The 24,186-nt window shown below is 46.6% G+C and overlaps 1 protein-coding gene across 1 annotated transcript in view; it reads left to right on the forward strand.

Moving 5' to 3' along the window:
* Positions 1-21,901, forward strand: part of PLEKHA6 (pleckstrin homology domain containing, family A member 6) — a 183,377-nt gene extending 161,476 nt beyond the window's left edge. Inside the window, exons 13-22 of the mRNA XM_006834101.1 lie at positions 447-542; positions 2,461-2,572; positions 3,988-4,127; positions 7,068-7,197; positions 7,363-7,466; positions 14,937-15,110; positions 16,319-16,486; positions 16,563-16,696; positions 17,192-17,337; positions 21,778-21,901. Coding sequence (XP_006834164.1) covers positions 447-542; positions 2,461-2,572; positions 3,988-4,127; positions 7,068-7,197; positions 7,363-7,466; positions 14,937-15,110; positions 16,319-16,486; positions 16,563-16,696; positions 17,192-17,337; positions 21,778-21,893 — 1,320 coding nt within the window. The 3' untranslated portion in view covers positions 21,894-21,901. The remainder of the gene's footprint in view (positions 1-446; positions 543-2,460; positions 2,573-3,987; positions 4,128-7,067; positions 7,198-7,362; positions 7,467-14,936; positions 15,111-16,318; positions 16,487-16,562; positions 16,697-17,191; positions 17,338-21,777) is intronic.
* The last annotated feature ends 2,285 nt before the right edge of the window (positions 21,902-24,186 follow it).

Raw genomic sequence — 24,186 nt, forward strand, 5'->3', positions numbered from 1 at the left:
GTGGTGAGAATAGATGGAGTATGATGGGAGTCCCTGGGTGGTGCAAATGGTTAAGGCACTCAGCTGCTAACCAGAAGGTTGGAGGTTCAAGTCCACCCAGATGCAGCTTGGAAGAAAGACCTGGCAATCTAGTTCTAAAAAATCAACCATTGAACACCCTGGGGAATTGTCTATAGCTGTCCTCCAACATGTATCAAATTGGAATCAATTCCATGGCACCTACCTGGAGAGGAATCTGTTTTCTCTTTATTTGGATTTTTGCATCTACCCACCAAAGGCAAGAAGATAGATTGTTGCACTCTTGCAAGGCCAGTGTTTAACTCTTCATCAGAGTGTCTCAGTCCATGCCCCTCTTTCCCTACTCCCCATCCCTGGGTCTGGGCTCCTTCTTAGAACAAGGAGGGATGCTTTGCTGATGGCAGCATTCTCCCTCTTCCTCCTTGCAGGCCCTAACTAACAGCACTTTAGAATATGAGAACCTCGAGTCGGAGGTCTCTGCCCTACATGATGACCTCTGGGAGCAGCTCAATCTGGATCTACAGGTGAAGAAGGAACCTGGGCAAGCGAGGGTTGGTTGGTATGTGGTGCGGGACCTTCACTGGTCCTTGTGGGCAGAAGAGACCAGAGTGGTTCCCTTTCTTATCACAGTGCTCTGAGACTTAGAACTAGGAACTGGGCAAGCTGAGACAGAAGAAAAGGCTGAGGAGTACTTAAAAGAGACTCTGAGTTTCAGGAGAAAGATAATATGGAATTCTTCTTTGGGTCGACAAGGTCACAGGGGAAGGTATTAAAGTGGCAGCATGGAGGATTTAGACTGTGTGTTAATGTGCTGGACTGCAAAGTTGGCTTGAACTGCAAGGTTGGTGGTTCAAGCTCACCAACACAGAGTCGCTATGGGTCGGAATTTACTCCACAGCACTTAACAACAACAACAACATATGGAATCCCAGTGCAGTACAAACTGTCCACATGCTCAGCTGCTATCCAAAAAGCTAGAGATTCCATTCCACCCACAGATACCTTGGAAGAAAGGCCTGGTGAACTACTTCTGAAAGATCAGCCATTGGAAATCCTTGAAGCATGGTCTCCTCACATATATGGGGTCATCATGAGTTGTAGTCATATAACAACTTGGCTTTTTTTTTCTAATAGAGGTACATATTCCAGAAGCAGGAGAACTCTATTCAGGAATTTTCAGATAGGAAAGAGGTTATCCTTTCTGAGAAGTGTTGGAAACAGTCTGCTTAGGGGCAGGAGGATAGTCATGCTGATGTTGGAGAATTCTCGTTCTTTGCACCTCTGTGCTAGGTCCTGCTTCTTCCCTAACTAGTTTTGCAAGCTCTATCCTGGATGCAGTTAACAAACTCATCACTTTGTGGTGGTGAGGTGAAGTGAAGATCTGAACGTTGCCATGTTCTGTGGCCTAGCCTCACTTGACACACAAATATTTCAGGAGGTGGGCTAGCCTGGTGGTTAAGAGCACCAGATCTGGAGTCATCAAACGTGGTCAAACGTGGTCACTGTCCTTACTAAATGTAAGGTCTTGGGCAGGAGTTTCCTTCTCATTTCTAAGGTGGTGTTCGCTGCTGGTCTTGTCTCATAGACTTGTCATGCAGCCAAAATGAGTTATTGTATGCAAAACACTTAGCATGGTTCTGGCTACAGAGTGATGCTAAATATATAGTATAGTAGTTAGTATTTTTCAGAGAGAATAGATTATAATCAAATATAATCAACAAGTATATGAGCAGGCCTGTGGTGTGTGTATTGCAAAGGGGCATTTGGACATGAAGTAGAACCGTAAGCTGAAAGTTCTTGCCCCCTGGGAAATACTCAGCCATGAAGTGTCCACTTCACAGTGAGACCACCCTGATGTCCCCTGGTGGGACTCAGAAGAGCATCCTCAGTTGCTTGCATCTGAGGGCCCATTTTTTAATCATCTCAAGAGGATCTTTATTGTAATCACATAGCCACCACCTCTGGTAATTTGGGAACGCTGCTTTGTAGAAGCCAAAGAAGGAAAGGCTGCTCATGGGAAAGATAGGGACCCTGCTGAGAAGTGTGTGTGTGTGTATATAATGAATGTGTAAGTGGAGAGGTGTGTGTTTGTATATATATGTGTGTGTGTGAGTGTATATGTGTGTGGGTATACTGTGTAATATAAGTTTATGTATGTGTGTGTGTGTGATTTGTGAGTGTATGTGTGTTTATGTATATGTGAGTGTTTGTGTTGTTTGCATGTACATGTGTGTGTAGATGTGAGTGTATGTGTACATGTATGTGGATATATGAGTGGATATGTGTGAGTGTGTTTGTGTGTGTATGTGTGTGCAGGGCTCCTGCCTATTGCTAGTCCAAAGGGACATGGGTTCAGAAATGCCTAAGCCTCTAATCTAAAGAAGCAAAATTGGGACGTTTGGCAGCAGCTACTTTCTTTGACTTGCTCTTTGGCTATTCCAGAATGAAGTTCTTAATCGGCAAATCCAGAAGGAGATATGGAGGATCCAGGATGTGATGGAGGGGCTGAGGAAGAATAATCCATCCCGGGGCACAGACACAGCCAAGCACAGAGGTAGGTGTCTTCTCAGCCAGCCTCCAGGACTTCTGGCCTCTGCACCCACAGCTGACGCCTTTGCAGGCCCTCACATTGTGTTCCAAGCACAGGCCTCTTCCCTGGGTAGGAGCCCCACCCACACCCGGACCACATGCACCACTCAGAGATACTGTTGGCCTCCGGCCCCCCCAGGAGCACAGCCCCTTGGTGATGGGTGATGACGATCTCAGTGTTTTCCTTAAACCCTGGAATGTCATGCTGGCTTTCCTGAAGAGCTCAGAGCCACAGTGTCCCATCCATCCTCAATCTTTCCCTGTCCTGCACACCACTCAAATGCCAACCAGTGACCCCCGCTGTCGGGGACCTGCCTCGACATTGGGGTTCAGTTCACGAGGGGAGGATACCTGACGGCGACTCAAGAATACACAGAAAGAGACAAAGGAGACAAAGAGAGAGACAAAGAGAAACTCCGAAACCAGAGTGAATGCTGGACTGGCATCAGGCAGATCCTGCATTGCAAACATCTCAGCCACAAAGGCCGTAATATCCTGCATAGTGAACATGTTAGCTAAACAGGCAGTATGGTTGCAAGGCTGGACTGTGCACTCTGCATGCTGAGGCGCATGCCTTGCCAGTCGTAATGCACTGCTATCTTTACTCTATGCCTGCCAACCAGCAATGCCAACCAGCAATCCACACCTGGGGAGGCCCGGGCCTCTGCTTTATTCAGGGGAGGAGCCTCACACTAAGCTGGGAGGGACTTAGGCAAGGTACAGCTAACATCAGTACTTTTCCAGACATTCAGGTAACTTTACATAGTACATCACTGGTTCGAATCCCAGGCCAGCAACTTGGATTCTCAGGCCCAATTAACATATCTATAGTCCCTGAGCATAGTTGGGGGAAGGTGAGAGATAAAGACAAAAGCTTGGGTGGAGTCCTGCTGCTTTGGCTTCCTGAGCCAGGTCTGCAGGAGGACTCCAGACGCCCAGGTGAATGGGCTGCACCTGGAAAAGGATTAGGGAGGATGGGTTCTTTGTCTATAGAACAAAGAGCTGTGAAGTAGCTAAGACATTTTTAGTTAATCCTTTGGAGAAATGCTTAACCTTACAACCTTCAGTCTTGGCTTTAGGAAAATATCACATTTATCTGTGGATTGTCAAAGGCTCCAGTGTATTAATTTATAATATATATACCTGAATATTAATATGAAAGCAATTTGCCATTAACTGCCAGTGGCCTCATTTGTTACACTCGGCCCTAGCGGGCCTCGAACCTCTGATTAGTCTTACACGGTCTGCAACACCCCGCACCTGCAGTATGTCCCTTTAAAGATACTGAATCCTCCCTCTCACGTCCTGGGTCAGGTTCTTCCCTCCCACCAACGACACCCCAATTCTCTCCCTCATCTCTCCCTTTCTGCTTCTTCCCAGGAGGACTTGGACCCTCAGCCACCTACAGCTCCAATAGCCCAGCCAGCCCTCTCAGCTCTGCCAGCCTCACCAGTCCCCTGAGCCCCTTTTCACTGGTGTCTGGCTCTCAGGGGTCTCCCACCAAGCCCGGGTCCAATGAGGTAAGCTGAGAAGATGGAGTAGAAGGTAGGTGGGGTAGGTAGGGGAGGGTCCGGTTCCTCCTTTTCCTGAAACAACACAAACCTGATGTCTGCCCCTGTCCCCAGAGGTCTCCAGGCCTTGACTTTCACTTTAAGGTAGTCACTCGTACATCCAGTGTTGAGCCCTTCCCTCCAGATTTCCCTTCCTGTGCTCATCTCCATCTGTCTTCTTTAGCCTGTCTCCCTGAGTACCAGAGAGTAAATCTCATAGGAAGTTAAAGCCAGGATTTTTCCAGAGGTTGAGTGTTGGTGAGGGGAGAAGGTTTTTAGTCAGTCAGCAAATGTTTACAAAGGTTGTGTGTACTGTGGGTAAGGGACTGTCTGAGGCCCTTTCAGAAAACTTCTAGCTCTCAATTACGGAGTCCAGAATTCAATGAGGAGTCAAGATATAGTCACTGTAAGCAACCAGCCTATGGAACATGACTGTGTCCTAATATTAAGCCATATGACTCAGACTGTTGTTCCAAAGAGAATGTGGGGACCACTGACTAGGAGAGGGGGCTGGAGCTTAAACTGGGCTGCTAACACTAATACTGAGAGTATTCAGTATGGCAAAAACGTAGAGCAAACCCATCAGTGGATGCATGGATAAACACAATGTAATACATCCATACAGTGGAATAGTATTGTTAAGTGCTATCGAGTGGGTGCTAACTCATAGCAACCTTATATAGGATTTCGGAGGCTGTAAATCTTTGTAGGAGCAGAAAGCCTCATTTTTTTCTCCCACAGAGTGGCTGATGGTTGATAGTCCAGTGTTTATCCTATAGAGCCACCACATTCCCCAATGGTATTCTACTCGGCCATAAAGAAAAACTAAGTCCTAATACATGCTACAACATGGATGAACCTTGGAAACATTACACTGAGTAAAATAAATGTGACACAAAGGGATACATATTGTCTGATCTCCCCCATCTAACATAGTAAGAACAGGCAGATATGTCGAGACCAGAGTGTATTATCGGTTACCAGAGGTGGAGTGACTCGGAGAGGAGCCTTTGTTCAGGAAGCAGTGTATTTCCATTCATGGTGATGGAACATTTGCCATTGATTATGGGTGACGGTTGCACAACATGATTGGTATTTCACTAACTTATACACCTGAACAATGTTGAACTGGCAAATGTTGTATATATTTTTACAAGTTTTTAAAACATAGAATTGGGTAATAGAAGAAGAAAGGAAAGGCATTTCAGGCAGGAGGGGTTGTGGTTGCAAAGGCACAGGGGTAAGGAATGTACCCAACATGATGATGAGAACATGAGGGAAAGTTTTGGAGAGATCTGTATTGGGGCATCATGAGGAGTAGTAGGCAAGTGGGGGTCTCAATTGAAGAGGGCCTTGAAGGCCAGGTGGAGAGTTAGCTCTGGGGTTGAAGCCAAGGGTGGGCATTCAGTGGTCCCAGAGAGTCACCCCAGTTTGCAGCCATGTTGTTGTCTACCTTCTGCTAACGTGGCTTCTCTTTTCTCCTGCTCTCACAGTGGCTGCTCTTGTTCCTCCTAATGCTCTGGCTTCTCTCTGCCTCAGGAACCTGGCCCACCTCGGCCTCCCCTCCCCAAAGCCTACGTCCCCTTGGACTCTCCTCCAACCGTCCCTCCACTCCCTAGCGAGAGCCGCTTCTGGCCCTACCCCAACTCCCCTTCCTGGCACCGCAGTGGCGAGACAGCCAAGGGTCAGGTATCCAGCACCCTTGGTTCTTGGAGGGTGGGGGCAGGGGGATGGGACAAAGGGCCAGGCTGTGGGCAAGGTAAGGGAACGAGAGTAAAGGAGTAATTTTCCCCACTCATGTATTTTCTCCAGCTGGACCCTGGGATAAGAAGAGGGGTGATTGAGACAATCACATAGGGTCTTCTTCCTTTTTCTTGCTTTCTGCAGATAGTAGCAAAATGAGTTGCTGCCCTACTCATGGGTAGCCAATGGTTGTAGGTGGTGTGCCCCAGTTTGCCAGTAAGACCAGCCAATTCAAATGAAATGATCCCAACCAGTGCCATTCCAGTTCCTTCCCATAACTTACCCACCTCCAACCTCAACCCTCTTGTGTTCTATCTTGTCTTTGCCTTGCTTCATGTCCTCTTTGGGTCTCAAGAGCTCCTGGAGTGCATGGATAGAGGCTCTTCTCTAACCCTATTCTGGTTCTTTCTCTTGCCTGTGTCTCTAGCCAAGATCCAGGCAAGATGTGCAAGATCAGGCTTGGGAGAGGTAGCATAATGAGTAGATAGAGCCCTATTCCTAAAATTAGGAGACCCAGATTCTCATGTAGACTCAGCTACTGATAATATGTATAACCCTTGAGGGTCTGCCAGGTGAAGGGTACAGACAGAGCAGGACTATCGTGATTTGACAGACTTGCCTTGCCTCTCTCATTGAGCTACAACTGAAGTTCCCGACTTCTGACCTAGTCTTCTTTCTACTGCATTCTCTTCATTAAGACTTAGATTCCTCAACCATACAATGAGATGAGGTAGTTAAGATGAAGTCTGAGATCCTTTCTGGCCCAAAGAAACTGAATGCCCTTTTCCTCTCCCTAAAATTCTGATACCAAGGCCCACTCTTTGCTCGAGTCCTGGATGGGATGCTGAGACACTATTGGTCTTGGAGCTTTCCCTACTGGCTATTCGTTGACTGGCTCGTGGCACCTCTTTACTTCTCAGTGTTTGCTAAAAGAACTGCTTGGGTTGAGGGGCCTTTCTGATCAGTCTTGAGACCTTATTTCCCTAGATGGGCCAGCATTGGACTGCCTTAAACTGATGTGGCTGAGAAGTTCCAGTACATCTCTGGTTACTTCCCTGCTGGTACACATAGTGTTTCCTGCACCCTGTGTCTTCAAGGCGCATCACCAGGGGCTAAATGCCCGACATTCACTCTAACATCAGCCATCTTCTCATTTTCTCTTCCTAGCCCAAGGCAAACTATGACCAAATCAAGAAAGACCCCCAGCAGACATCACCCCGGGATAACCCAAGAGGTACCAGTCTTGTGCCTACCAGGCAAGAGGTAGAGACAGACAAGCAGGCAGCTCTCAACAAAGGTACTTTCTGCCCCACCTTCCCTTAGAAATAGGGCAAGGGTTGGGAAAGGAGCGTGGATGCTCACTCACACCCAAAGAGAGTGCTTACCTACCATGGACCTGTAATCTCCATGATAGACAGGACTGAACCTCTCTGAGGAGCAGCCCTGTTCTGTATCCATGCAGTTGGTGTTGTGCCCCCTCGAACAAAGTCACCCGCTGATGAAGAGGTAACCCCGAAATCAGTGGTGAGAAGAACCAATGGACTCACCAATGGCTTAGCCTCCCGGGTAAGTACCCACAGGCTCTGAGAGCTTGTGTGTAGGCTTGAACTGGACTGAGAGAGTCTAGGGGCCTATGTCTACCCATCCGTCACTACTGTTCAAGGAATCCATAGCTGGGAGGGAGAAGGTAGAACAAGCAAGAAGAGGGGCAACAACCCTACCAAAAGAGTTCTCCTTCAGGAAGACATGGCAAGGAACAAGGAAAGCATGAATAATAGAGATGTTGTTGTTGTTAAGTGCCATTGAGTTGGTACCGACCCATAGCGACCCCATGCACAACAGAATGAAACAATGCCCAGTCCTGGGCAAACCTTGCAATCATTACTATGCCAGAGCCTCTGCCACTGTGCCAATCCATCTTCCTCTTTTTCTCCAACCCTCCACTTCACCAAACATGCTATTCTTCTCCAGTGACTTGTCCTTGGCAGTACATCCTGACAATAATAAAGATGGTGATAGTGGTGATTATGGGCCATGGAGTTGGTTCTAATTCATAGTGACCCTGCCTAGGGTTTCCGAGGCCATAAATCTTTACTGGAGCAGTGTATTCAACAGTAGTTCCGTCCCCTGCCCCAAGATATACCAAAGTCCAAATTTCCAATACCTGTAAAGGCGATCTTATTTGCAAATAGTCTTTATAGATGTAATGAAGTTAAGAAACTCAAGAGGAGATCATCTTGGATTTGGGTGGGCCTTACAAGAGGCAGAAAAGAAGAAGACAACGAAGGGAAGAAAGCAATGTGAAGACAGAAAGCTTTGTTTTTCTCCCATGGTAATAAAGATAGAAAACCATTACATAGCATTACTGTATGTGCCAGTGGTTGACTTACAAAGGAACAAGTACAGCATGACTCAGTGGTCAGAGTCAGATGTGCTGACTCAAGGCAATGTGTTCATTCCAAGTGGGTGGCTAAAGCAGCAGACATTTATTCTCAGAAGCCTGAAACCAAGGTATCAGCAGGGTTGGTTCCTTCTGAAGGCTCTGAGGGGGAATCTGTTCTATGCCCCTCTCCTAGCTTCTGGTACTTGCTGGCTGGAATCCTTGGTGTTCCTTGACTCATACAGACCTGACACCAATCTCTGCCTCTGTCTTCACAATAAATCACATTAGAAACCACATAGGTGAAGTCACAACAGAACCAAACAAAATCAAAAGGATAATAACAGAATACTATGAAGAGCTGTACTCCAACAAATTCGAAAATTTAGATGAGATGGATTCATTTCTAGAAAAACACGACCTACCTAAACTTACTCAGACTGAAGTAGAAAACTTGAATAAACCCATAACAAAAGAAGAAATCGACCAGGTCGTCAAAAAACTCCAGACCAACAAAAGCCCAGGCCCAGATGGCTTCACAGGTGAGTTCTACCAAACATTCAGAGAAGAACTGTCACCAATTCTACTCAAATTATTCCAGGACACAGAAGAGAATGGAAAACTCCCTAATACTTGTTATGAAGCAAGCATAACCCTCATACCAAAACCAGGGAAGGACATCACTAAGAAAAAAAATTACAGACTAATATCCCTCATGAACATAAACGCAAAAATTCTCAACAAAATCCTAGCCAACAGAATCCAACAGCACATCAAAAAAATAATACATCATGACCAAGTGGGTTCCACATCAGGAAAACAATCAGCATAATCCATCATATAAATAAGAAAAAGGAAAAGAACCACATGATATCAATTGATGCAGAAAAGGCATTTGACAAAATCCAACATCCATTCTTGAGAAAAACACTCAACAAAGTAGGAATTGAAGGGAAATTCCTCAACATAATCAAGAGCATATATTCAAAACCAAGAGCCTACATCACGGTCAATGGAGAGAAACTGAAAGCCTTCCCCCTGTGAACAGGAACCAGATAAGGATGCCCTTTATCACTACTCCTATTCAATACTGTGCTGAAAGTTTTATCCAGAGCTATATGGCATGATAAGGAAATTAAAAGCATCCAAATTGGCAAAGAGGAAGTAAAACTCTCCTTATTTGCAGACGATATGATCCTATACATAGAAAACCCTGAAGACTTGGTAAAAAATATTATTAGACCTCATGGAAAGATTCAGCAAAGTGGCAGGGTATAAGATCAACATACAAAAATCAATTGGAATTCTCTATAGCAACAGCAATAGCTATGAAAAGGACATTAGGAAAGCAATACCATTTACAATAGCCACATAAAGGATGAAATATTTAGGAATAAACATAACCACAGAAACAAAGGACTTATACAAAGAAAACTACAAAGCACTACTACAAAAAACCAAAAGAGACCTACAGAAGTGGAAGAACATACCATGTTCCTGGATAAGAAGACTGAACATCGTGAAAATGTCAATACTGCCCAGAGCAATTTACACGTACAATGCAACCCCAATCCAGATTCCAACAATATTCTTCAAAGAGATGGAAAGGTAAGGTCAATTACTAAATTTATATGGAAAGGAAAGAGACCCAGGATAAGCAAAGCACTGCTTAAAAGGAAGAACAAGGTTGGAGGTCTCTCACTCCCCGATTTCAAACTTTACTATATGGCTACAGTGATCAAAACAGCCTGGTACTGGTACAATGAAAGATATATTTATCAATGGGACTGAATCGAGAATCCAAAAATTAACCCAACCACATACAGCCAAATGATTTTCGACAAAGTGCCTAGGCACACTGCATGGGGAAGAGACTGTCTCTTTAACAAATGGTGCTGGCAGAACTGGAAAGCGATATGTAAAAGACTGAAACAAGACGTTTGCTTCACGATCTATACAAAAATGAACTCAACATGGATTAAAGATCTAAATGTGAATCCCAAAATTATGAAGATCATCAATGAAAAAATAGGGACAAACGTGAGGGCGCTAATTCAGGGCATATACAGACTACCACACATTTTGAAAAGTACACAAACAAAATAGATGAGTGGGACATACTAAAAATTAAAAACTTATATGCATCAAAAAACTTCACCAAAAGAGTAAAAAGGGAGCCCACAGACTGGGGAAAAATCTTTTGCAATGACTTATCAGATAAGGGACTCATTTCTAAAATACATACGAAAATACCACACATCTCCAAAAATAAGACAAATAACGCAATTAAGAAATGGGCACAGGACATGAACAGACACTTCATCAAGGAGGAGATCCAGGCAGGCAACATACATATGAAGAAATGTTCACAATCACTAGCCATTAGAAAGATGCAAATCAAAACAACAATGAGATATCATCTCACACCAGCAATAACAGCAAAGATCAAAAAAGTTGAGTACAATAAATGCTGGCGGGGATGTGGAGAGACTGGGAAACTCCTGCACTGCTGGTGAGACTGCAAAATGGTCCAACCTCTCTGGAAAGCAATATGGCGCTTCCTCAGAAGGTTGAAAATAGAAACACCATATGATCCAGCAATTCCTCTACTTGGTATTTACCCACAAGAAAAACGAGCCACAACACGAGAAGATATATGCACACCAATGTTCATAGCAGCACTATTTACAATAGCAAAAAGATGGAGACAGCCAAAGTGCCCATCAACTGAAGAATGGATAAACAAACTGTGGTACATACACACAATGGAATATTATGCTACCTTGAAGCATAACAAGGAAGCTGCAAACCACCAGTTAACATGGATGAATGTTGAAGGCATTATGTTGAGTGAAATTACTCAGTCACAAAAAGAGAAATACTGCATAGGACCACTACTGTAAAAGACTAAGAAAAAGAACCCATACTAAAGGGGCATGGGGGGTGCGGGGGGATTCTTTGCTGATTGCTGGGATGTTGGGGGTGGAGTGAGGGGAAGGATGGAAAGGTAAAGCACAGGCCAGGGAACAGACACAGGATAGTTTGGTTGCTGGGGAGGGGGCAATACACAAAAAGGGAGAGGGGAATGTAAGAACAAAGCGGAGGGGAGAACAAGTAGACAGGTTTACATGGACTAAGTGGGACAGAGGTAAATAAATAATGATGTATGCACAACCCTGGAACAACAGGGCTCTGGGGTACATGGATTGAAACATGGTTGGAATAGGGAAAAGGGGGGAAATAATGTTAAGATACTTGGCTGCCTACTGAATCTTGGTATTCCTTGCATTACATTTTAAAATAGACACTGAAAGGGGAGAGAAAGGAAAAGCCAGAAATATCACCATAGAAAGCCTGTAAGTCCAGCTTCTGCCTGTAACTGATTGGAATACCTAAAATGGGGCTACAGTGTGCCCAGTGAAGGAGGCTGCCTGTGGAGCCTCTGCATTACATAAAACTATAGATGGAATCCTGAACAGCATCCAGAATCTTCAGAGGTGGGAAATTTCCCCCTGAGAGGACGGGCAAACCAGCCTGGAGTGGCTAGAAGAACAGAAGATACCACTTGAAGGAAAGACTGACAGGAAAAATACAAAACAATAGAGGCAGACCGACCTATTACTACAAGAAAAAGCAAGTTGCCCGCTCAGAAGACATCAAGGCAAGGGGTCGGGTCCCCTCAGAGTAAACCCCCTTCCACTATTAAGACTCAATGGGAATACACGCTCTTATGGGTGACCATGTTCACCAACGGCAAGGGGAAGTTAGGGAAAAACAGCTATGAGGCTGTGAGATAAGACTTACAACGTTCAATAGACTCCTGCGAACCCAGGTGGAGACCTGGTTGGCCACCAGTGTGGCAAGACCTGGGGACTTGGGCAAGACTTGGGCCCAGAGTCAGTGACATAGCCACAGAGGACTGCAGTGGAGAGTGAAGTGTCCAGTGGATAAGAAGAGAGGGCATATCCACAAGCGCACCCACACTTGCAGATAATACCCATTTGACCTAGCCTCAATGACTGGATGATCAGAGCTCTAGTATGAGAAGAAAGAAGAGGAAACAAAGAGTAATCTGATACAATTTGATGAACTTGACCTACACCTATGTATGCAGCAACTCAAAAGAGGAAACAAATCTTTACAGCAAAGATCATTCCCACCCCCTCCATACACATAGTAGACAGGAATGGGCAACTTGGACACTGCTATCCAAAATGGGGGGCTACAAACACAAGAAGTGACTGGCTTTCAAGAGGGAGCCTAGATCCAGAGGGCATGGAGGAAGGTAGAATCTCCACTGAGTAGTATCCAATCTGTCTAGGCGGGACTGATTGAAGTAAATGCAGATAGGTCTCTTGTGATACAAGGGTGAATAATTGTTACCAGAACTGATTGTGAAAATTGTAAATGCAAAAGTAGACATTTTGTGGCAAGGAGGGGAGTGATTAAGTTTGCAGGCTAGGAGCAGAGGTCCCTGGAACCATGAAGGGAGAAGAGAGGAGACCGGAACCCATCCCTGAGATGGAGGCAGAGATGATGACGTGGAGAGATGGAGCAGCTGGGGACTCAGGACCCAGGGAGGAAGAGGGGCTGTGTGTTGACGACCAGGGGGTGGGGTGGAACAGGCTTATAGGATGTACCCTTTCATTGATTGGTGATGTGTGGCAGGGATTGTAACCATGACAATGAAATAATATAGGATGAATGTAAAACTGATGTTCTCCCATGTAAACTGTCACATAATTCACAATAAAACTTTTTTAAAAAGAAAAATATAAAATACCATGGTGGGTCAGGCATGGGCTAGGCATTCACAGTCCAAAAAGGAAAAATTGGAAGAAATATTGGGGTCATTAACTGCAAGCACGTTCAAAATCCAGCATTAGGTTTCGAGGCCTGAGAAGAACCCTATATGGCTTGCTCCTCTTTTCTCTAATCCTGTGGAGGTTCTGCCCTCTAGGCCTGTGGAGGTTCCATCAGCCCCACCTTTCTGGCCTCTGCCTCACATCTATAGCTCTGTCTGCCCTCATAGTCATCCCCTCACCTTCCCTCATGCAGCTGACTTTCTTTGTTCATCCATTGTCTGCCTATAGAACACCAGAAGTCCAATAGTTTTTTTTGCCATTTCATTCCATCTCTGTTTCTCTCAGTCCAGGTTGGCAGTGTTTTTGCTGATATAACATTTTCAAAACTCTTGTGAGTCTTCTGTGTATGTCTAGTGGGGGTCCATGCTATTGGATAAGAGGTTCTCCACAGATCCTTGCTGGATCACCCCATCTCTATTCCTGACTTCTGCTAAGATGGTCGATTGTATCTATGAATCATACCTGATCTCTTCAACAAAAGCTGTCCAGACACACCCTTGGCCCTTTCTCCAGCACACACTTGCTCCACAGTGAATTTCCTAATTTTAGCACTCTTTGCAATCTGGACAGCAAATCATATCAAAGACTGTTTCTATTTTGATTAACAGTGTCTCAATTTATCTCTTTTCCTCTCACATTTTACTATATGCAGCAAAGGAGGCACCATGTGTCACCATTAACATTTTGCTTGGAAATCTCCTCTGCTAATGATCCACGTTAATTGCTTCTAAATTCTATTTTCCACCAAACAGTAGAACACAATTCAGCTTACTTTCTGCCACTTTTTAACAAGGGATCACTTCTCCCAGTTTCCATATTTCGCATATTCTTCTTAGCCATCACCAGAAGCACCTTTAACGTTCATATTTTTTACCGATATTCTGTTCCTGACAATGCATGTATCCTTTAAGATGGTAAACTTTCTCTGCTTTGCTTCTCACTTCCTTCTGAGCCCTCCCCAGAATTGCCTTTAATGCCCATATTTCTATCAACAGTTTCTTTAAGGCAACCTATGCTTTTCAATCATGGGCCTCAGATTTTTTCCAGAATTCTACCCACCCATTTCCAAAGCCATCTTCACATTTTTTGGTGTTTCTTACATCAGCACCTCACATTCCAGTTTTTTGGTGTTTGTTACATCAGCACCTCACCAAAATCTCTACTAGTTTCCTGAGGCTGCCATAACAAAGTACTACAAGCTGAGTTACTTTTTTAAATGCAGAAATTAATTTTCTTGACAGTTGTGGAGGCCCAAAATCAAGGTGTTGGTTCATGAAGGTCAGAAGGAGAACCTGTTCTGTACACTTCTAGCTCCTAGTGGTTGCTGGTAATCCTTGGCATTCCCTGTCACACAGACACATCACTGCAATCTCTACCTCCATCTTCTGTGTGTCATCTACTTTGATAACAACACTCATCATTGGATGTATGGCCCATCCTAATCCAGATGACCTCATCTTGAATTTCATAGCTTAGTTATATCTGCAAAAACTCTATTTCCAAATAACATCATATATACGGGGACTTGGGGTTAGCCTGGGTTAGGTGTTGGGCTGCTAACTTCAAGGTCGGTGGTTCAAGACAGATGAGGCTGTCTGCTCTGTAAAAATTTATAGTCTCAGCAACCCTATGTAGGGTCACTATGAGAAGATTCAGTGTAGACCTGGGGATTCAGCCTAGTATAGTCTGTGTAGCTTCCCATAGAAGGGAAATTGTAATGCAGTTGAGCAGATGAAAAGGCCAGAAGAGAACTGAGACATCTGTCAGAGCCCTGTTCTCCCATTGCAGCAGGAGCGCCCTAAGAGTGCTGTGTTCCCTGGTGAGGGGAAGGTCAAGATGAGCGTGGAAGAGCAGATTGACCGCATGCGACGACATCAGAGCAGCTCCATGAAGGAGAAGAGAAGGAGCCTGCAGCTTCCAGCCAGCCCGGCCCCTGACACCAGTGCCAGGCCCACCTACAAAGTGGTATGGTCCTCACAGCTATTTACAGGGATGGGTGAAACATCTACCAGCACTGCCCACTCCCAGAGCACAGCCTGCCAGGTTCAGGGAGGCTTGAGAGGGATGGGTGGTGGGTACCAGCAAGAACTGTATGTGGTCTCTCACCACTGGACAGAAGAGTTCTTTTAACAAGTGTTTCTTTTCTGTGTTTAAAGAAAAAGAACCCAGAAAACAGAATGATGATTAACGTTGTTGAAATGAATTATCAAAATCTTAGTTAATAGAGAATAGTTTAGAATCTACCACCTGGAAGTTGCTATCACTTATAAGCAGTTCCAACCCACCATTTGCTCCACAGAAACCCTATATAGTGTTGCTATGAGTCGATGGCACTTAACAACAACAACAACATAAGTAGTTCTAAAGGAGCCCTCAACAGTTCAAACCCCAGTCTCTCCACAGAAGAAAGATATGACGGCCAGCTTCTCTAAAACTTAGAGCCTTAGAACCCCTGTGGAACAGCTCTATTCTGCCCTATAGGGTCAGTACGAGTCTGAATCAACTGGATTCTTTAGAAATGACCCACTGCCGTCAAGTCAATTCTGACTCACCACTGAAAGGCAGCATACAAACCCTTTCATGTTATCCCATTTAATCCTTAAAATAGCACTGTGTTGAGAATGGCTCTCACTATCTTATATCTGAGAAAACAAAATCAGAGAAACTCAATGATTCCTAGGCCACACAGCTATTAAGTGACAGAGCTAGAACTAACCAAAGGCATCTGCCCCATTTTTCTTTCTCCTAAATTTGAGAAATGCAGAGAAATTCTAACTCCTTAGTTCTGTTCTCAAAACGTTTGTATTCTGATTAGTGAATTGGAACTTCTAGAATCTGAGACAATTGGAGATCAAGATAAGATAAAGTGATTCAACTGTCTAAAGTATATGGCTCAGAATGTGGATGTGGGGTATAGGTCATTGGGGCGTGACAGGCATTGATAAGAGACATTGATGAGAGAGATGTTGTCTCTGGGACTTTGAAGGTGGGCAGGCTTTAGACAGGCAGGATGGAAAAAGGGTAGCTCTACAGTCGGGGGCAGTGAGGTGGTGGCCAGGGTGGGTGTGCTGGGGACCCCAGCTTGGTTAGGACTGCCTGGTACTGTGGGTAACAGTGGAGTGATGCCAGCAATGGGGATAAGACCAAGTAGTTATAACAATGTTGTCCCCTAGGTGCGCCGTCACCGCAGCATCCACGAGGTGGACATCTCCAACCTGGAGGCAGCCCTGCGGGCAGAGGAGCCTGGTGGGCAGACCTATGAGACACCACGAGAGGAGATAGCCCGGCTTCGTAAGATGGAGCTGGAACCCCAGCACTATGATTTGGATATCAGAAAGGAGGTGAGTGGAGTCCAGGAGGGGAACACAAGGAGAAAGACACAGTTGGACGTGGGTGGTGACCTCAGATTCTCCACAGCTCTCCACCCCAGACAAAGTTCTCATCCCCGAACGGTATGTTGACCTGGAACCTGACCTGCCCCTGAGTCCCGAGGAGTTGAAGGAAAAACAGAAGAAAGTGGAGAGGATCAAGACGCTTATTGCCAAATCCAGGTAAAAGGCGAGGTGACCCCCGCTTCCTCTGCCCTCCCTGTTACCTAGAATACCCGAGGCACTAGTGCCTCTGGGTCCATGTCATTGAGGGTATTCAGCCTCCCCATGGGAGAACAGATTGAGGCAGTAACTTGAGTGAGCAGGCCAGTCCCAGGTATCTGGCAGGGATGATGCTGCCATGTGGTGCCAACAAGAGATGCTGTGCCCATGATAAGCATCAAGGCAAAACTGGTGGGCTGCCCTCTGGTGACTTCTGGTCCCCTTCAAGGCTGTCTACATGTTCACTTGAACTATTAATTCATTTGTCAACATTGAGGGTAGGGGTCCCAGCCTGTGTTTTGCCAGGGTCCCCCTCATCTGGAGACAACCTTATTGGGAACTAGAGCACACACTCACAGGCCCCGGCCCTCCCCACCAACCTCAGTCCGCAGGCCCCCCAAGCCAATTGGCCCTTCCTGTCCCTCCCTCCATGTCTATGTGTCTGTGCCTCTTCAGTATGCAGAACGTGGTGCCCATCGGCGAGGGGGACTCTGTGGACGTGCCCCAGGACTCAGAGAGCCAGCTACAGGAGCAGGAGAAGCGGATTGAAATCTCCTGCACACTGGCGACCGAGGCCTCCCGCAGGGGCCGCATGCTGTCTGGTGAGAGGGCTGGGCCTCGCTCCACCAGGGAGGCCGGCTGACCAGCTGTAGGGGAGGAAGCACAGCACTGAGAGGGGGGCAGGGACAGAGAGGTCAGGGTCAGGGCGATGTTCTTCTAGGTCAGGATCATTGTTTATTGAGCACCAGGTACTGTGCTAGGCTTAGCGGGATACAAAGGGGCCAGAGTTGCTGAGATTCAAGCACTCAGAGTTGTGATGGGCCTCAGATATGCTTTGTGGATGCAGGGAGCACAGGGCGCCATCTTGCCTGGGCAGGTCAGGGAACACACAGAGAGGTGATAACTGAGCTTGATTAGGTCAGATAAGCAAAAACATTTACCAGTTGTGGAAAAAAGGTAGGTACATCCTTTTACTTCCCATTCTTGCTACATGCAGATAGGAAGAACAAGAAGAGAAAGTAGTGCAGGCAACCAAGAAGTTAAACATAATACAACCACCATGTTGGCTCCTGACCCAAGACCACTTTTCTGTGAAGAAAATAGAGTGTGAGGAACTGGCTTCACTCTACTACAAAAACCAATGAGTCCCAGGCAGACCCTGGAGGTGATGGAAGTTAAGAGAATTAGGTTTCCCTCATTCTGGAATGATATGAGTTATCATTCCAGAATAGGTGAGAAACTAACTAGGCTTTAAAGAATGAAAGGGAGTCTATATCAATGGAAGAGTTAAATATAGAGGAAAGACAAGGCTAAGTCATGGGCCCTGGGGAGGCTGAATTTTCCTGATGAACGGTTGAAAGGATCAAGATATAGTGTAGACTTCGAAGACCACAGTCAAGCGGATGACTCCACAGAGAACCTTGATTTGAGATGGCTTCAGTAAATGAGAGAGGCGGGTGTGCAGGTGTGCCCAGGCAAGAGTCTGGCCATAAACAGATTAAGAAAACACAGGGGGGAGGGCAGGTGTCCCATGTTGCGGTTAAGGAAAAGCAGGTAGATGAGGCTCCAGTTCCTCATCCATAAAATTCAGATAAAAGCACCTGCCTTCACTCTGGTGGCATGAGGATCAGACACCTGCATGTGTTGACCACCTAGCACAGTGCCTGGCACTTAGTAAGTGCTCAATAAACACTAGCCTGCTGTAGAAGTAGTGATAGTAGTACTCGTGTTGCTGATGGTAGTAGCAGTTCAAACAGCAGTAGCGGAAGTAGAACTAGGAATCATTTGTCATTTTGCTAATTATTTTAAACATGGATGTTTTCAGAAACCAAAGGAACTAGAAATGAACCCTAAATAAAAGGACCTCTGGCAGTATAGGGCTCAAGGAACAGTCAAATGGGTGGCCCAGGAAAGGCCCTATAGGGATTTCCAAGAAAGGCTGTCAGCTGGACAGGAGTTGAAGGGAAGAGAAGACACTGGGCTTCAGAGAGCCCCATCTGGCAGCATAAAGGCAGCAGAACCAGTTTGGCTGCAAGGAGGCTCTGCTGAACCTCCCCTCGGTTTAACTGCAAAATGAACTTGAACCTTCCAAAGATCAAATTCCACATGCTCTGGGCAAATGACAACTTCCTGTTTCAAGGGACAACGCACTCAACACTATGTTAAAAACGCCTTGCTCTGCCCTGGTCCCAGCCCCTGGCTCTCTCTACTACAATTCTCCAGTCAAAGCTTCCATGAAAACAAAACCCACCCGGCCTCTCAGATTTCCCCCTCCATACACATGGGCATGTGTTTCAGGCCTGTGTGCTGAAAGCCAAGCGGTCACCTCGTTTTTGCCAAAACCCCAGCTATTTGAAAAATAGCTGGGGCAGGGCCAGACCTCAGACCTAGCCCACTGTCCCCAACACCCCCCAACCTAGGGCTCAGATTCTCACTGCTGCATCTTTGCCAGGCCCAACAAGGGCTGTTTGGGGCATACATAGTATGGGTGTGGACTCATGCCCAGAACACTGTGTATGGGGTGCCAGGCACAGGTTAGAGGGCAGTACGCAGTGGACTTGATACCCGAGTGTGGGTGTGTGGCACGGATCTAGTAACCTGTAAGGTGCAGTGCAATGTTTGTAAAAACTACATAGTGTATAATGTGGTGTTATTTTTTTGTATGAATGTCATGTGAATGTAGATCTTATAAGGAGATGTTTGTAAATACACCTGTGTTGATGTGTATTCAAAGGTGTAAGTATATGGACGGAGAGAATGCTTGAGTATGACTATAGAAGTGTGTGTGTGCGCTTGTGTGTGAGTGCACAGTGGGTGTTGTGTGGGAGACCATTACTTAGGAGTGCAAGTGGTATGGGGTAAGGTGTTGGAAAGCAGATGCATATGAATGTGAGAACGCAATGCATAATTGGAGGTAGTACTTATGAAGGCAATTATTGATGTGTGACTGGATTTTTGGTAGTATAGGACTCAAAGGACAGTCAAATAAACCCACCCAAAACTCACTGCCATGGAGTCTGTTCTGACTCATATTGTAAAGAATCTTGTTGTTAAGTGCCATCAAGTCAGTTTCAACTCATAACGACCCTGTCTAGTGCTTCTGAGGAGTGACTGGTGAATATGAATAGCCGATTTTGTGGTTCAAACCGACCTTGTGGTTGAGTGCTTATCCTACAGTGCCACCCCAGGACTCCATAAACAATATACTGTCTACATAACCACAGTACTTGTCAATATCTATCTGTGTGTGAATACATGCAGAATGGAAGAAAGAGCACTCTCAGGTATGTCCATGAGCATGTGTGACCAATTCTTGGTACCTGGGGGTGTGGTAGTACTTGTGGTCACACACTTTGTAATGTCACACTGGTCCAATCCACATCTGTTGCATGAGTCGACTTTAAGCACACTGATGGATATAGTCCTTATATGAAGAGATTATATTTAACATAACTTTTTGTTCCCCCTTTTATTATCATTCTAAAGATCCCTATTATAGGGGTACCCTTAGGGGCTATGATAGGGTTAGACCCTAAAAGTTCCCAAACTGTTAACACTTTCAGAGTTATTATGACTTCTATTTCACCAAAAATTTTTTTTTCTCTCTTTAGTTGTGCCCAATGCCTCTCTTTCTTCTAATTTTCCTATTTCTAATCTCCTGCGGGCTCATCCCCCACAAGTCAGCACCAATTAGAATTGTGTACCAACAAGAATAATTGGACTGAAAGGCCTGTTCTATGAGTAAAGTACCAGAACTTCACTGCGCTGCATCTATTTTGGCTTCCATGAAATAATTCCTGGCTCAGTTTTTGGTTTGGTGACTCTTGTAGAAGTTGAGGCTACCAGAGAGTTAACCACTGGGCCAGGGATACAGACAGACACACCAACGATTGTATGTTTTGAAAGTGTCTGCAGATGTATTTGAATGTAAAGTTGAAAGTGTGTTTGGCCATGTGGAAGGATACACACACACACGCATAACTGAGTTGTGTGCAGAGGATGTGCTGTTGCCAGACCCCGTGCCCAGACTGCATGTGTGCAGCCGGCAGACATGTTGGAGCTGTATGTGTTTTCCACCCACAGGAGCAAGCGCTCATGTGATGGCCAAGGCTGCAGTCCCCTTTCACAGAGGCAGGAAGGGTGATGAGGTCTGGGTGGGGGTAGTAGGGACAAGGCTGCACAGTGCAGAGCTGGGGCCACTCTCTCTATGAGAAACTGCCACTGCTGTATTATGCTGGCCAAGGTCAGGCTGTTTTCTGCCACCCCTCTGCCTCATTGGAGAATGCCTTGGTCTTATCCCGAGCAATACAGTCCCACTTCTCATCGCCTTTCCACTTTGCCAATCTCAACACTGAAGAATAATGATAATAGAGTAAAATCACACTCATTCAGACATCACCACTTTAAAACTTGTAATGATTTGTCAGGGGAATGGGGTGAGGATTGAATGAGGGTTTGCCTGTACTAAATTGATGAAAAGGGGAGATCCCAATTGGAGCCCTTGGCTGTGTCTCAGTTAATAGAACTTACTTTGAACATATCCAAAGCCTCCGTTTCCATGGACTTGACTGGCATGGAGGTCTCATCATGTCTCTCTGTTCATTAAATGGGGGCCTGATGTTTGGATTCGTGTAATTTCGCTGCACTATTCATCATTATCACTGGCAAGATCACTGGATATTAATGCTGCTCGCTCCTCTCTTCACAATAACTGAGCAGTATGTGAACCTTCCCACTTGGTGGATGGGAGCAGGGAGAGGCTGGCCCAGAGAGGGCTGGACCTCGTCTACAGTCACACAGGTTCACTGCAGAGTTTGGACTCAAATCTGGCAGGGCCATCCCTGGGGTCCATGCTGTCCGCCATGGCACCCTAGGAGGGAGGACAGCTTTGTCATGGCTTGAGCAGTTTCCCAAGCTCAGCTCTCCTCTCTTGCTTGCCTCCCTGCCCCTGAGGAGGGGTCTCGCTTGCTCTTGAGTGCCCAATCTCCTTACCCCTCCCACTCTGCCTGCCCTACTCACTCCCTGTTCATTTCTGTTTCCAGTGCAATGTGCCACCCCAAGCCCTCCCACCTCCCCTGCCTCCCCGACTCCACCAGCCAACCCCCTATCGTCTGAATCCCCACGGGGCGCCAACAGCAGCCATACCATGCGGGTCTGAGTTCTGACGTAAGCACTTTTCTACTGTATTTCATCCACCCCAGGGAATGGGCCCCCTTCCGTCAGCCCCACTGAGCCATCCACACCCTCATCCAGCATTGCTTCTCCCCTCACTGTTACGTGCCTCCATGTGGCTCTGTCCCATCCATCCATCCGCCCACCCACCCATCCATCCATCTGCTTGAGGCCTCCAGCATCCCTCTGCTATGCTGTGCTATGGAGCCAGCTGGCAAGGCTGCTGCTTGGACAATGCCAAGGGGCTATGCTTCTTCAGAAGCTGATAGAAAACAGTTGAGACCTCACCTGCCCCCAGTGCCACTCCCCTATAGCCCTTCTTGGCCACCAAGGTTTCCATCTGTTGAGATACAAGATAGTCCTGCCCCAGAAGCTGTCAGAAGCCCCCAGAAGCTGTTGACCCATACCTAGACTTGACTGTAAATGAAAATAACACTAGACTATTATAGCCAGAGGCTGTCCTTGCCCCTTTTCCCTAGCACAGAGTCATCCCATAGCAGGCATGGAGAAAAGAATTTGACAGATTTTGATGTAGGACGCCTTTTCTGGGTAGACAGAGCAGGGTGGGTTTCTGCCAGGTGTTTACAAAATAAGCCATCATCTCTCCCAGGTAAGGTTGGCTGGAGCAGTCGCTCCTTTGGGCAGTACCTTCTCACCTGCTTCTCTTTTCTCTAGTGCAAGCCCTGGCCGAGGCCCATGCTGTGAAGCTCCACAGAGCCACATTCTGAAGTCCTTCTCTCCCCACCCTGGCCCCTGGCCCTGTGCTTCCATGCGGAGGCTGCAGGGAGCCAGGCTGGGTGCCAGGGCTTGCTGCTGAGAGGAGTGTGGATACCTCCATGTCCATACACCACCCTGCCTAGTCCTGAAGCCCTCACTACTCACACAGTGGTCCTGGAACAGGGCCTGCGGTGGCGAGTGGCCCATCCAGGTTGGACATGGGCCAAGAGCACCATCTTCTCTGATGTTCATGTCACCAGGAGCCTAGGACTGGCTTTGTCTAGGGTTGTGATGACCCTTCTGGAACATTCCCTGATGGAGAATCTGCCCTGGTAGGGAGTGTGTCCTGGACTGTCTTAGGTTAGGACTAGAAAAGAGGGGATGGACACTCTGCCTCTACTTGTCCCTCTTGACACCATGGACATATCCTGCCATCATCCCCTCCTCCACCAGCCCTGCTGTTCCAGGACTTTAACACATCTCTGCTAATGGATGTTCCTTTTGGATCCAATGGAGATTGAGTACCCGTGTTTGAGCCCAAGACAAGATAGTGAGAGATGGGGAAGGGCCCCTTGGCTCCGGAGGGACAGTGCTGGCTGCAGAAAGAGAAAGGCAGGTCTGTGCAGTGTCCGAGGACAGATGAGAAGGGGCAGCAGAGGGAGGAAAGAATGGGAAACAGAAGGACACATTTGTAAGTTAAAAGGAAGAGGAAAGAAATGAAGAGTCTAAAATGGGTTTTTCCAGGGCTGGGCCTCAAATCAGTGCAAAGTACTGTGCCAGACTGTCACCTTCTTCTGCCATCAACCCAGTATCAGCTGAGCGAAGGTTCATGACCCTAGGAGGAAACCCCCTCAACCCCCACCCCACCCCCTGCTCCAGCAGAGCTTATGTGCTTGGTGTGGGGATGGAGGTGTGGGTGAAGAGGAATTGAGCAGCCAGAAGATAGCTCTTCTAGGTCCAGGTTTGGTGTCTGTCTCCCCAGGGACTGAGAGAAGAGCCTGTCTTATGTGGGGTGTGGTCAACCTTGGGACTTTATCTAAGATTTCCTTGCTCCCTTCCCCCTGGAATGTGCTGTGGGCCAATGGGGGTCTGAGTATGCCCTGAGGCCAGAGAGCAAGGCCTTAAACCTGGGAACCCAGACTCCAGGGTCCTGCCCGCATCCCAACTGATGACCGGCTGAGGCTGCACAGAAGGACAAACTTGGCTTTCCCATGAGCAACCTACCCAGGGAGGCCAGGGAGGGAGAGCAAGGCAGAAGCAAAGCCGATTCCCTCTTTGTCTGTGCATCACCCATCTGAGGATGAAGGTAGCCAGAGAAGAGGGAGGACAATGAATTGGAAGACACCATGGGCTCTAGACCTTCTCTTTGCTCCAGTTGGTGCCTGGAAACATCAGTCTGACTTCCAGCAACTCCAAGAACAAAGACTGTGTCTTCCACCAATTCCTCTCCACTCCATGATTGATACAGTTACTGGTTCATATGCAAGTAAAGATGATGGTTTATTCAATGAATATTTATTGAGCACCTTTTATGTACTAGGTACGGTTCTAGGTGCTTAGGG

Source organism: Chrysochloris asiatica, unplaced genomic scaffold, assembly GCF_000296735.1.
Source record: "Chrysochloris asiatica unplaced genomic scaffold, ChrAsi1.0 scaffold00009, whole genome shotgun sequence".
In the NCBI taxonomy this organism is placed as follows: Eukaryota; Metazoa; Chordata; class Mammalia; order Afrosoricida; family Chrysochloridae; genus Chrysochloris; species Chrysochloris asiatica.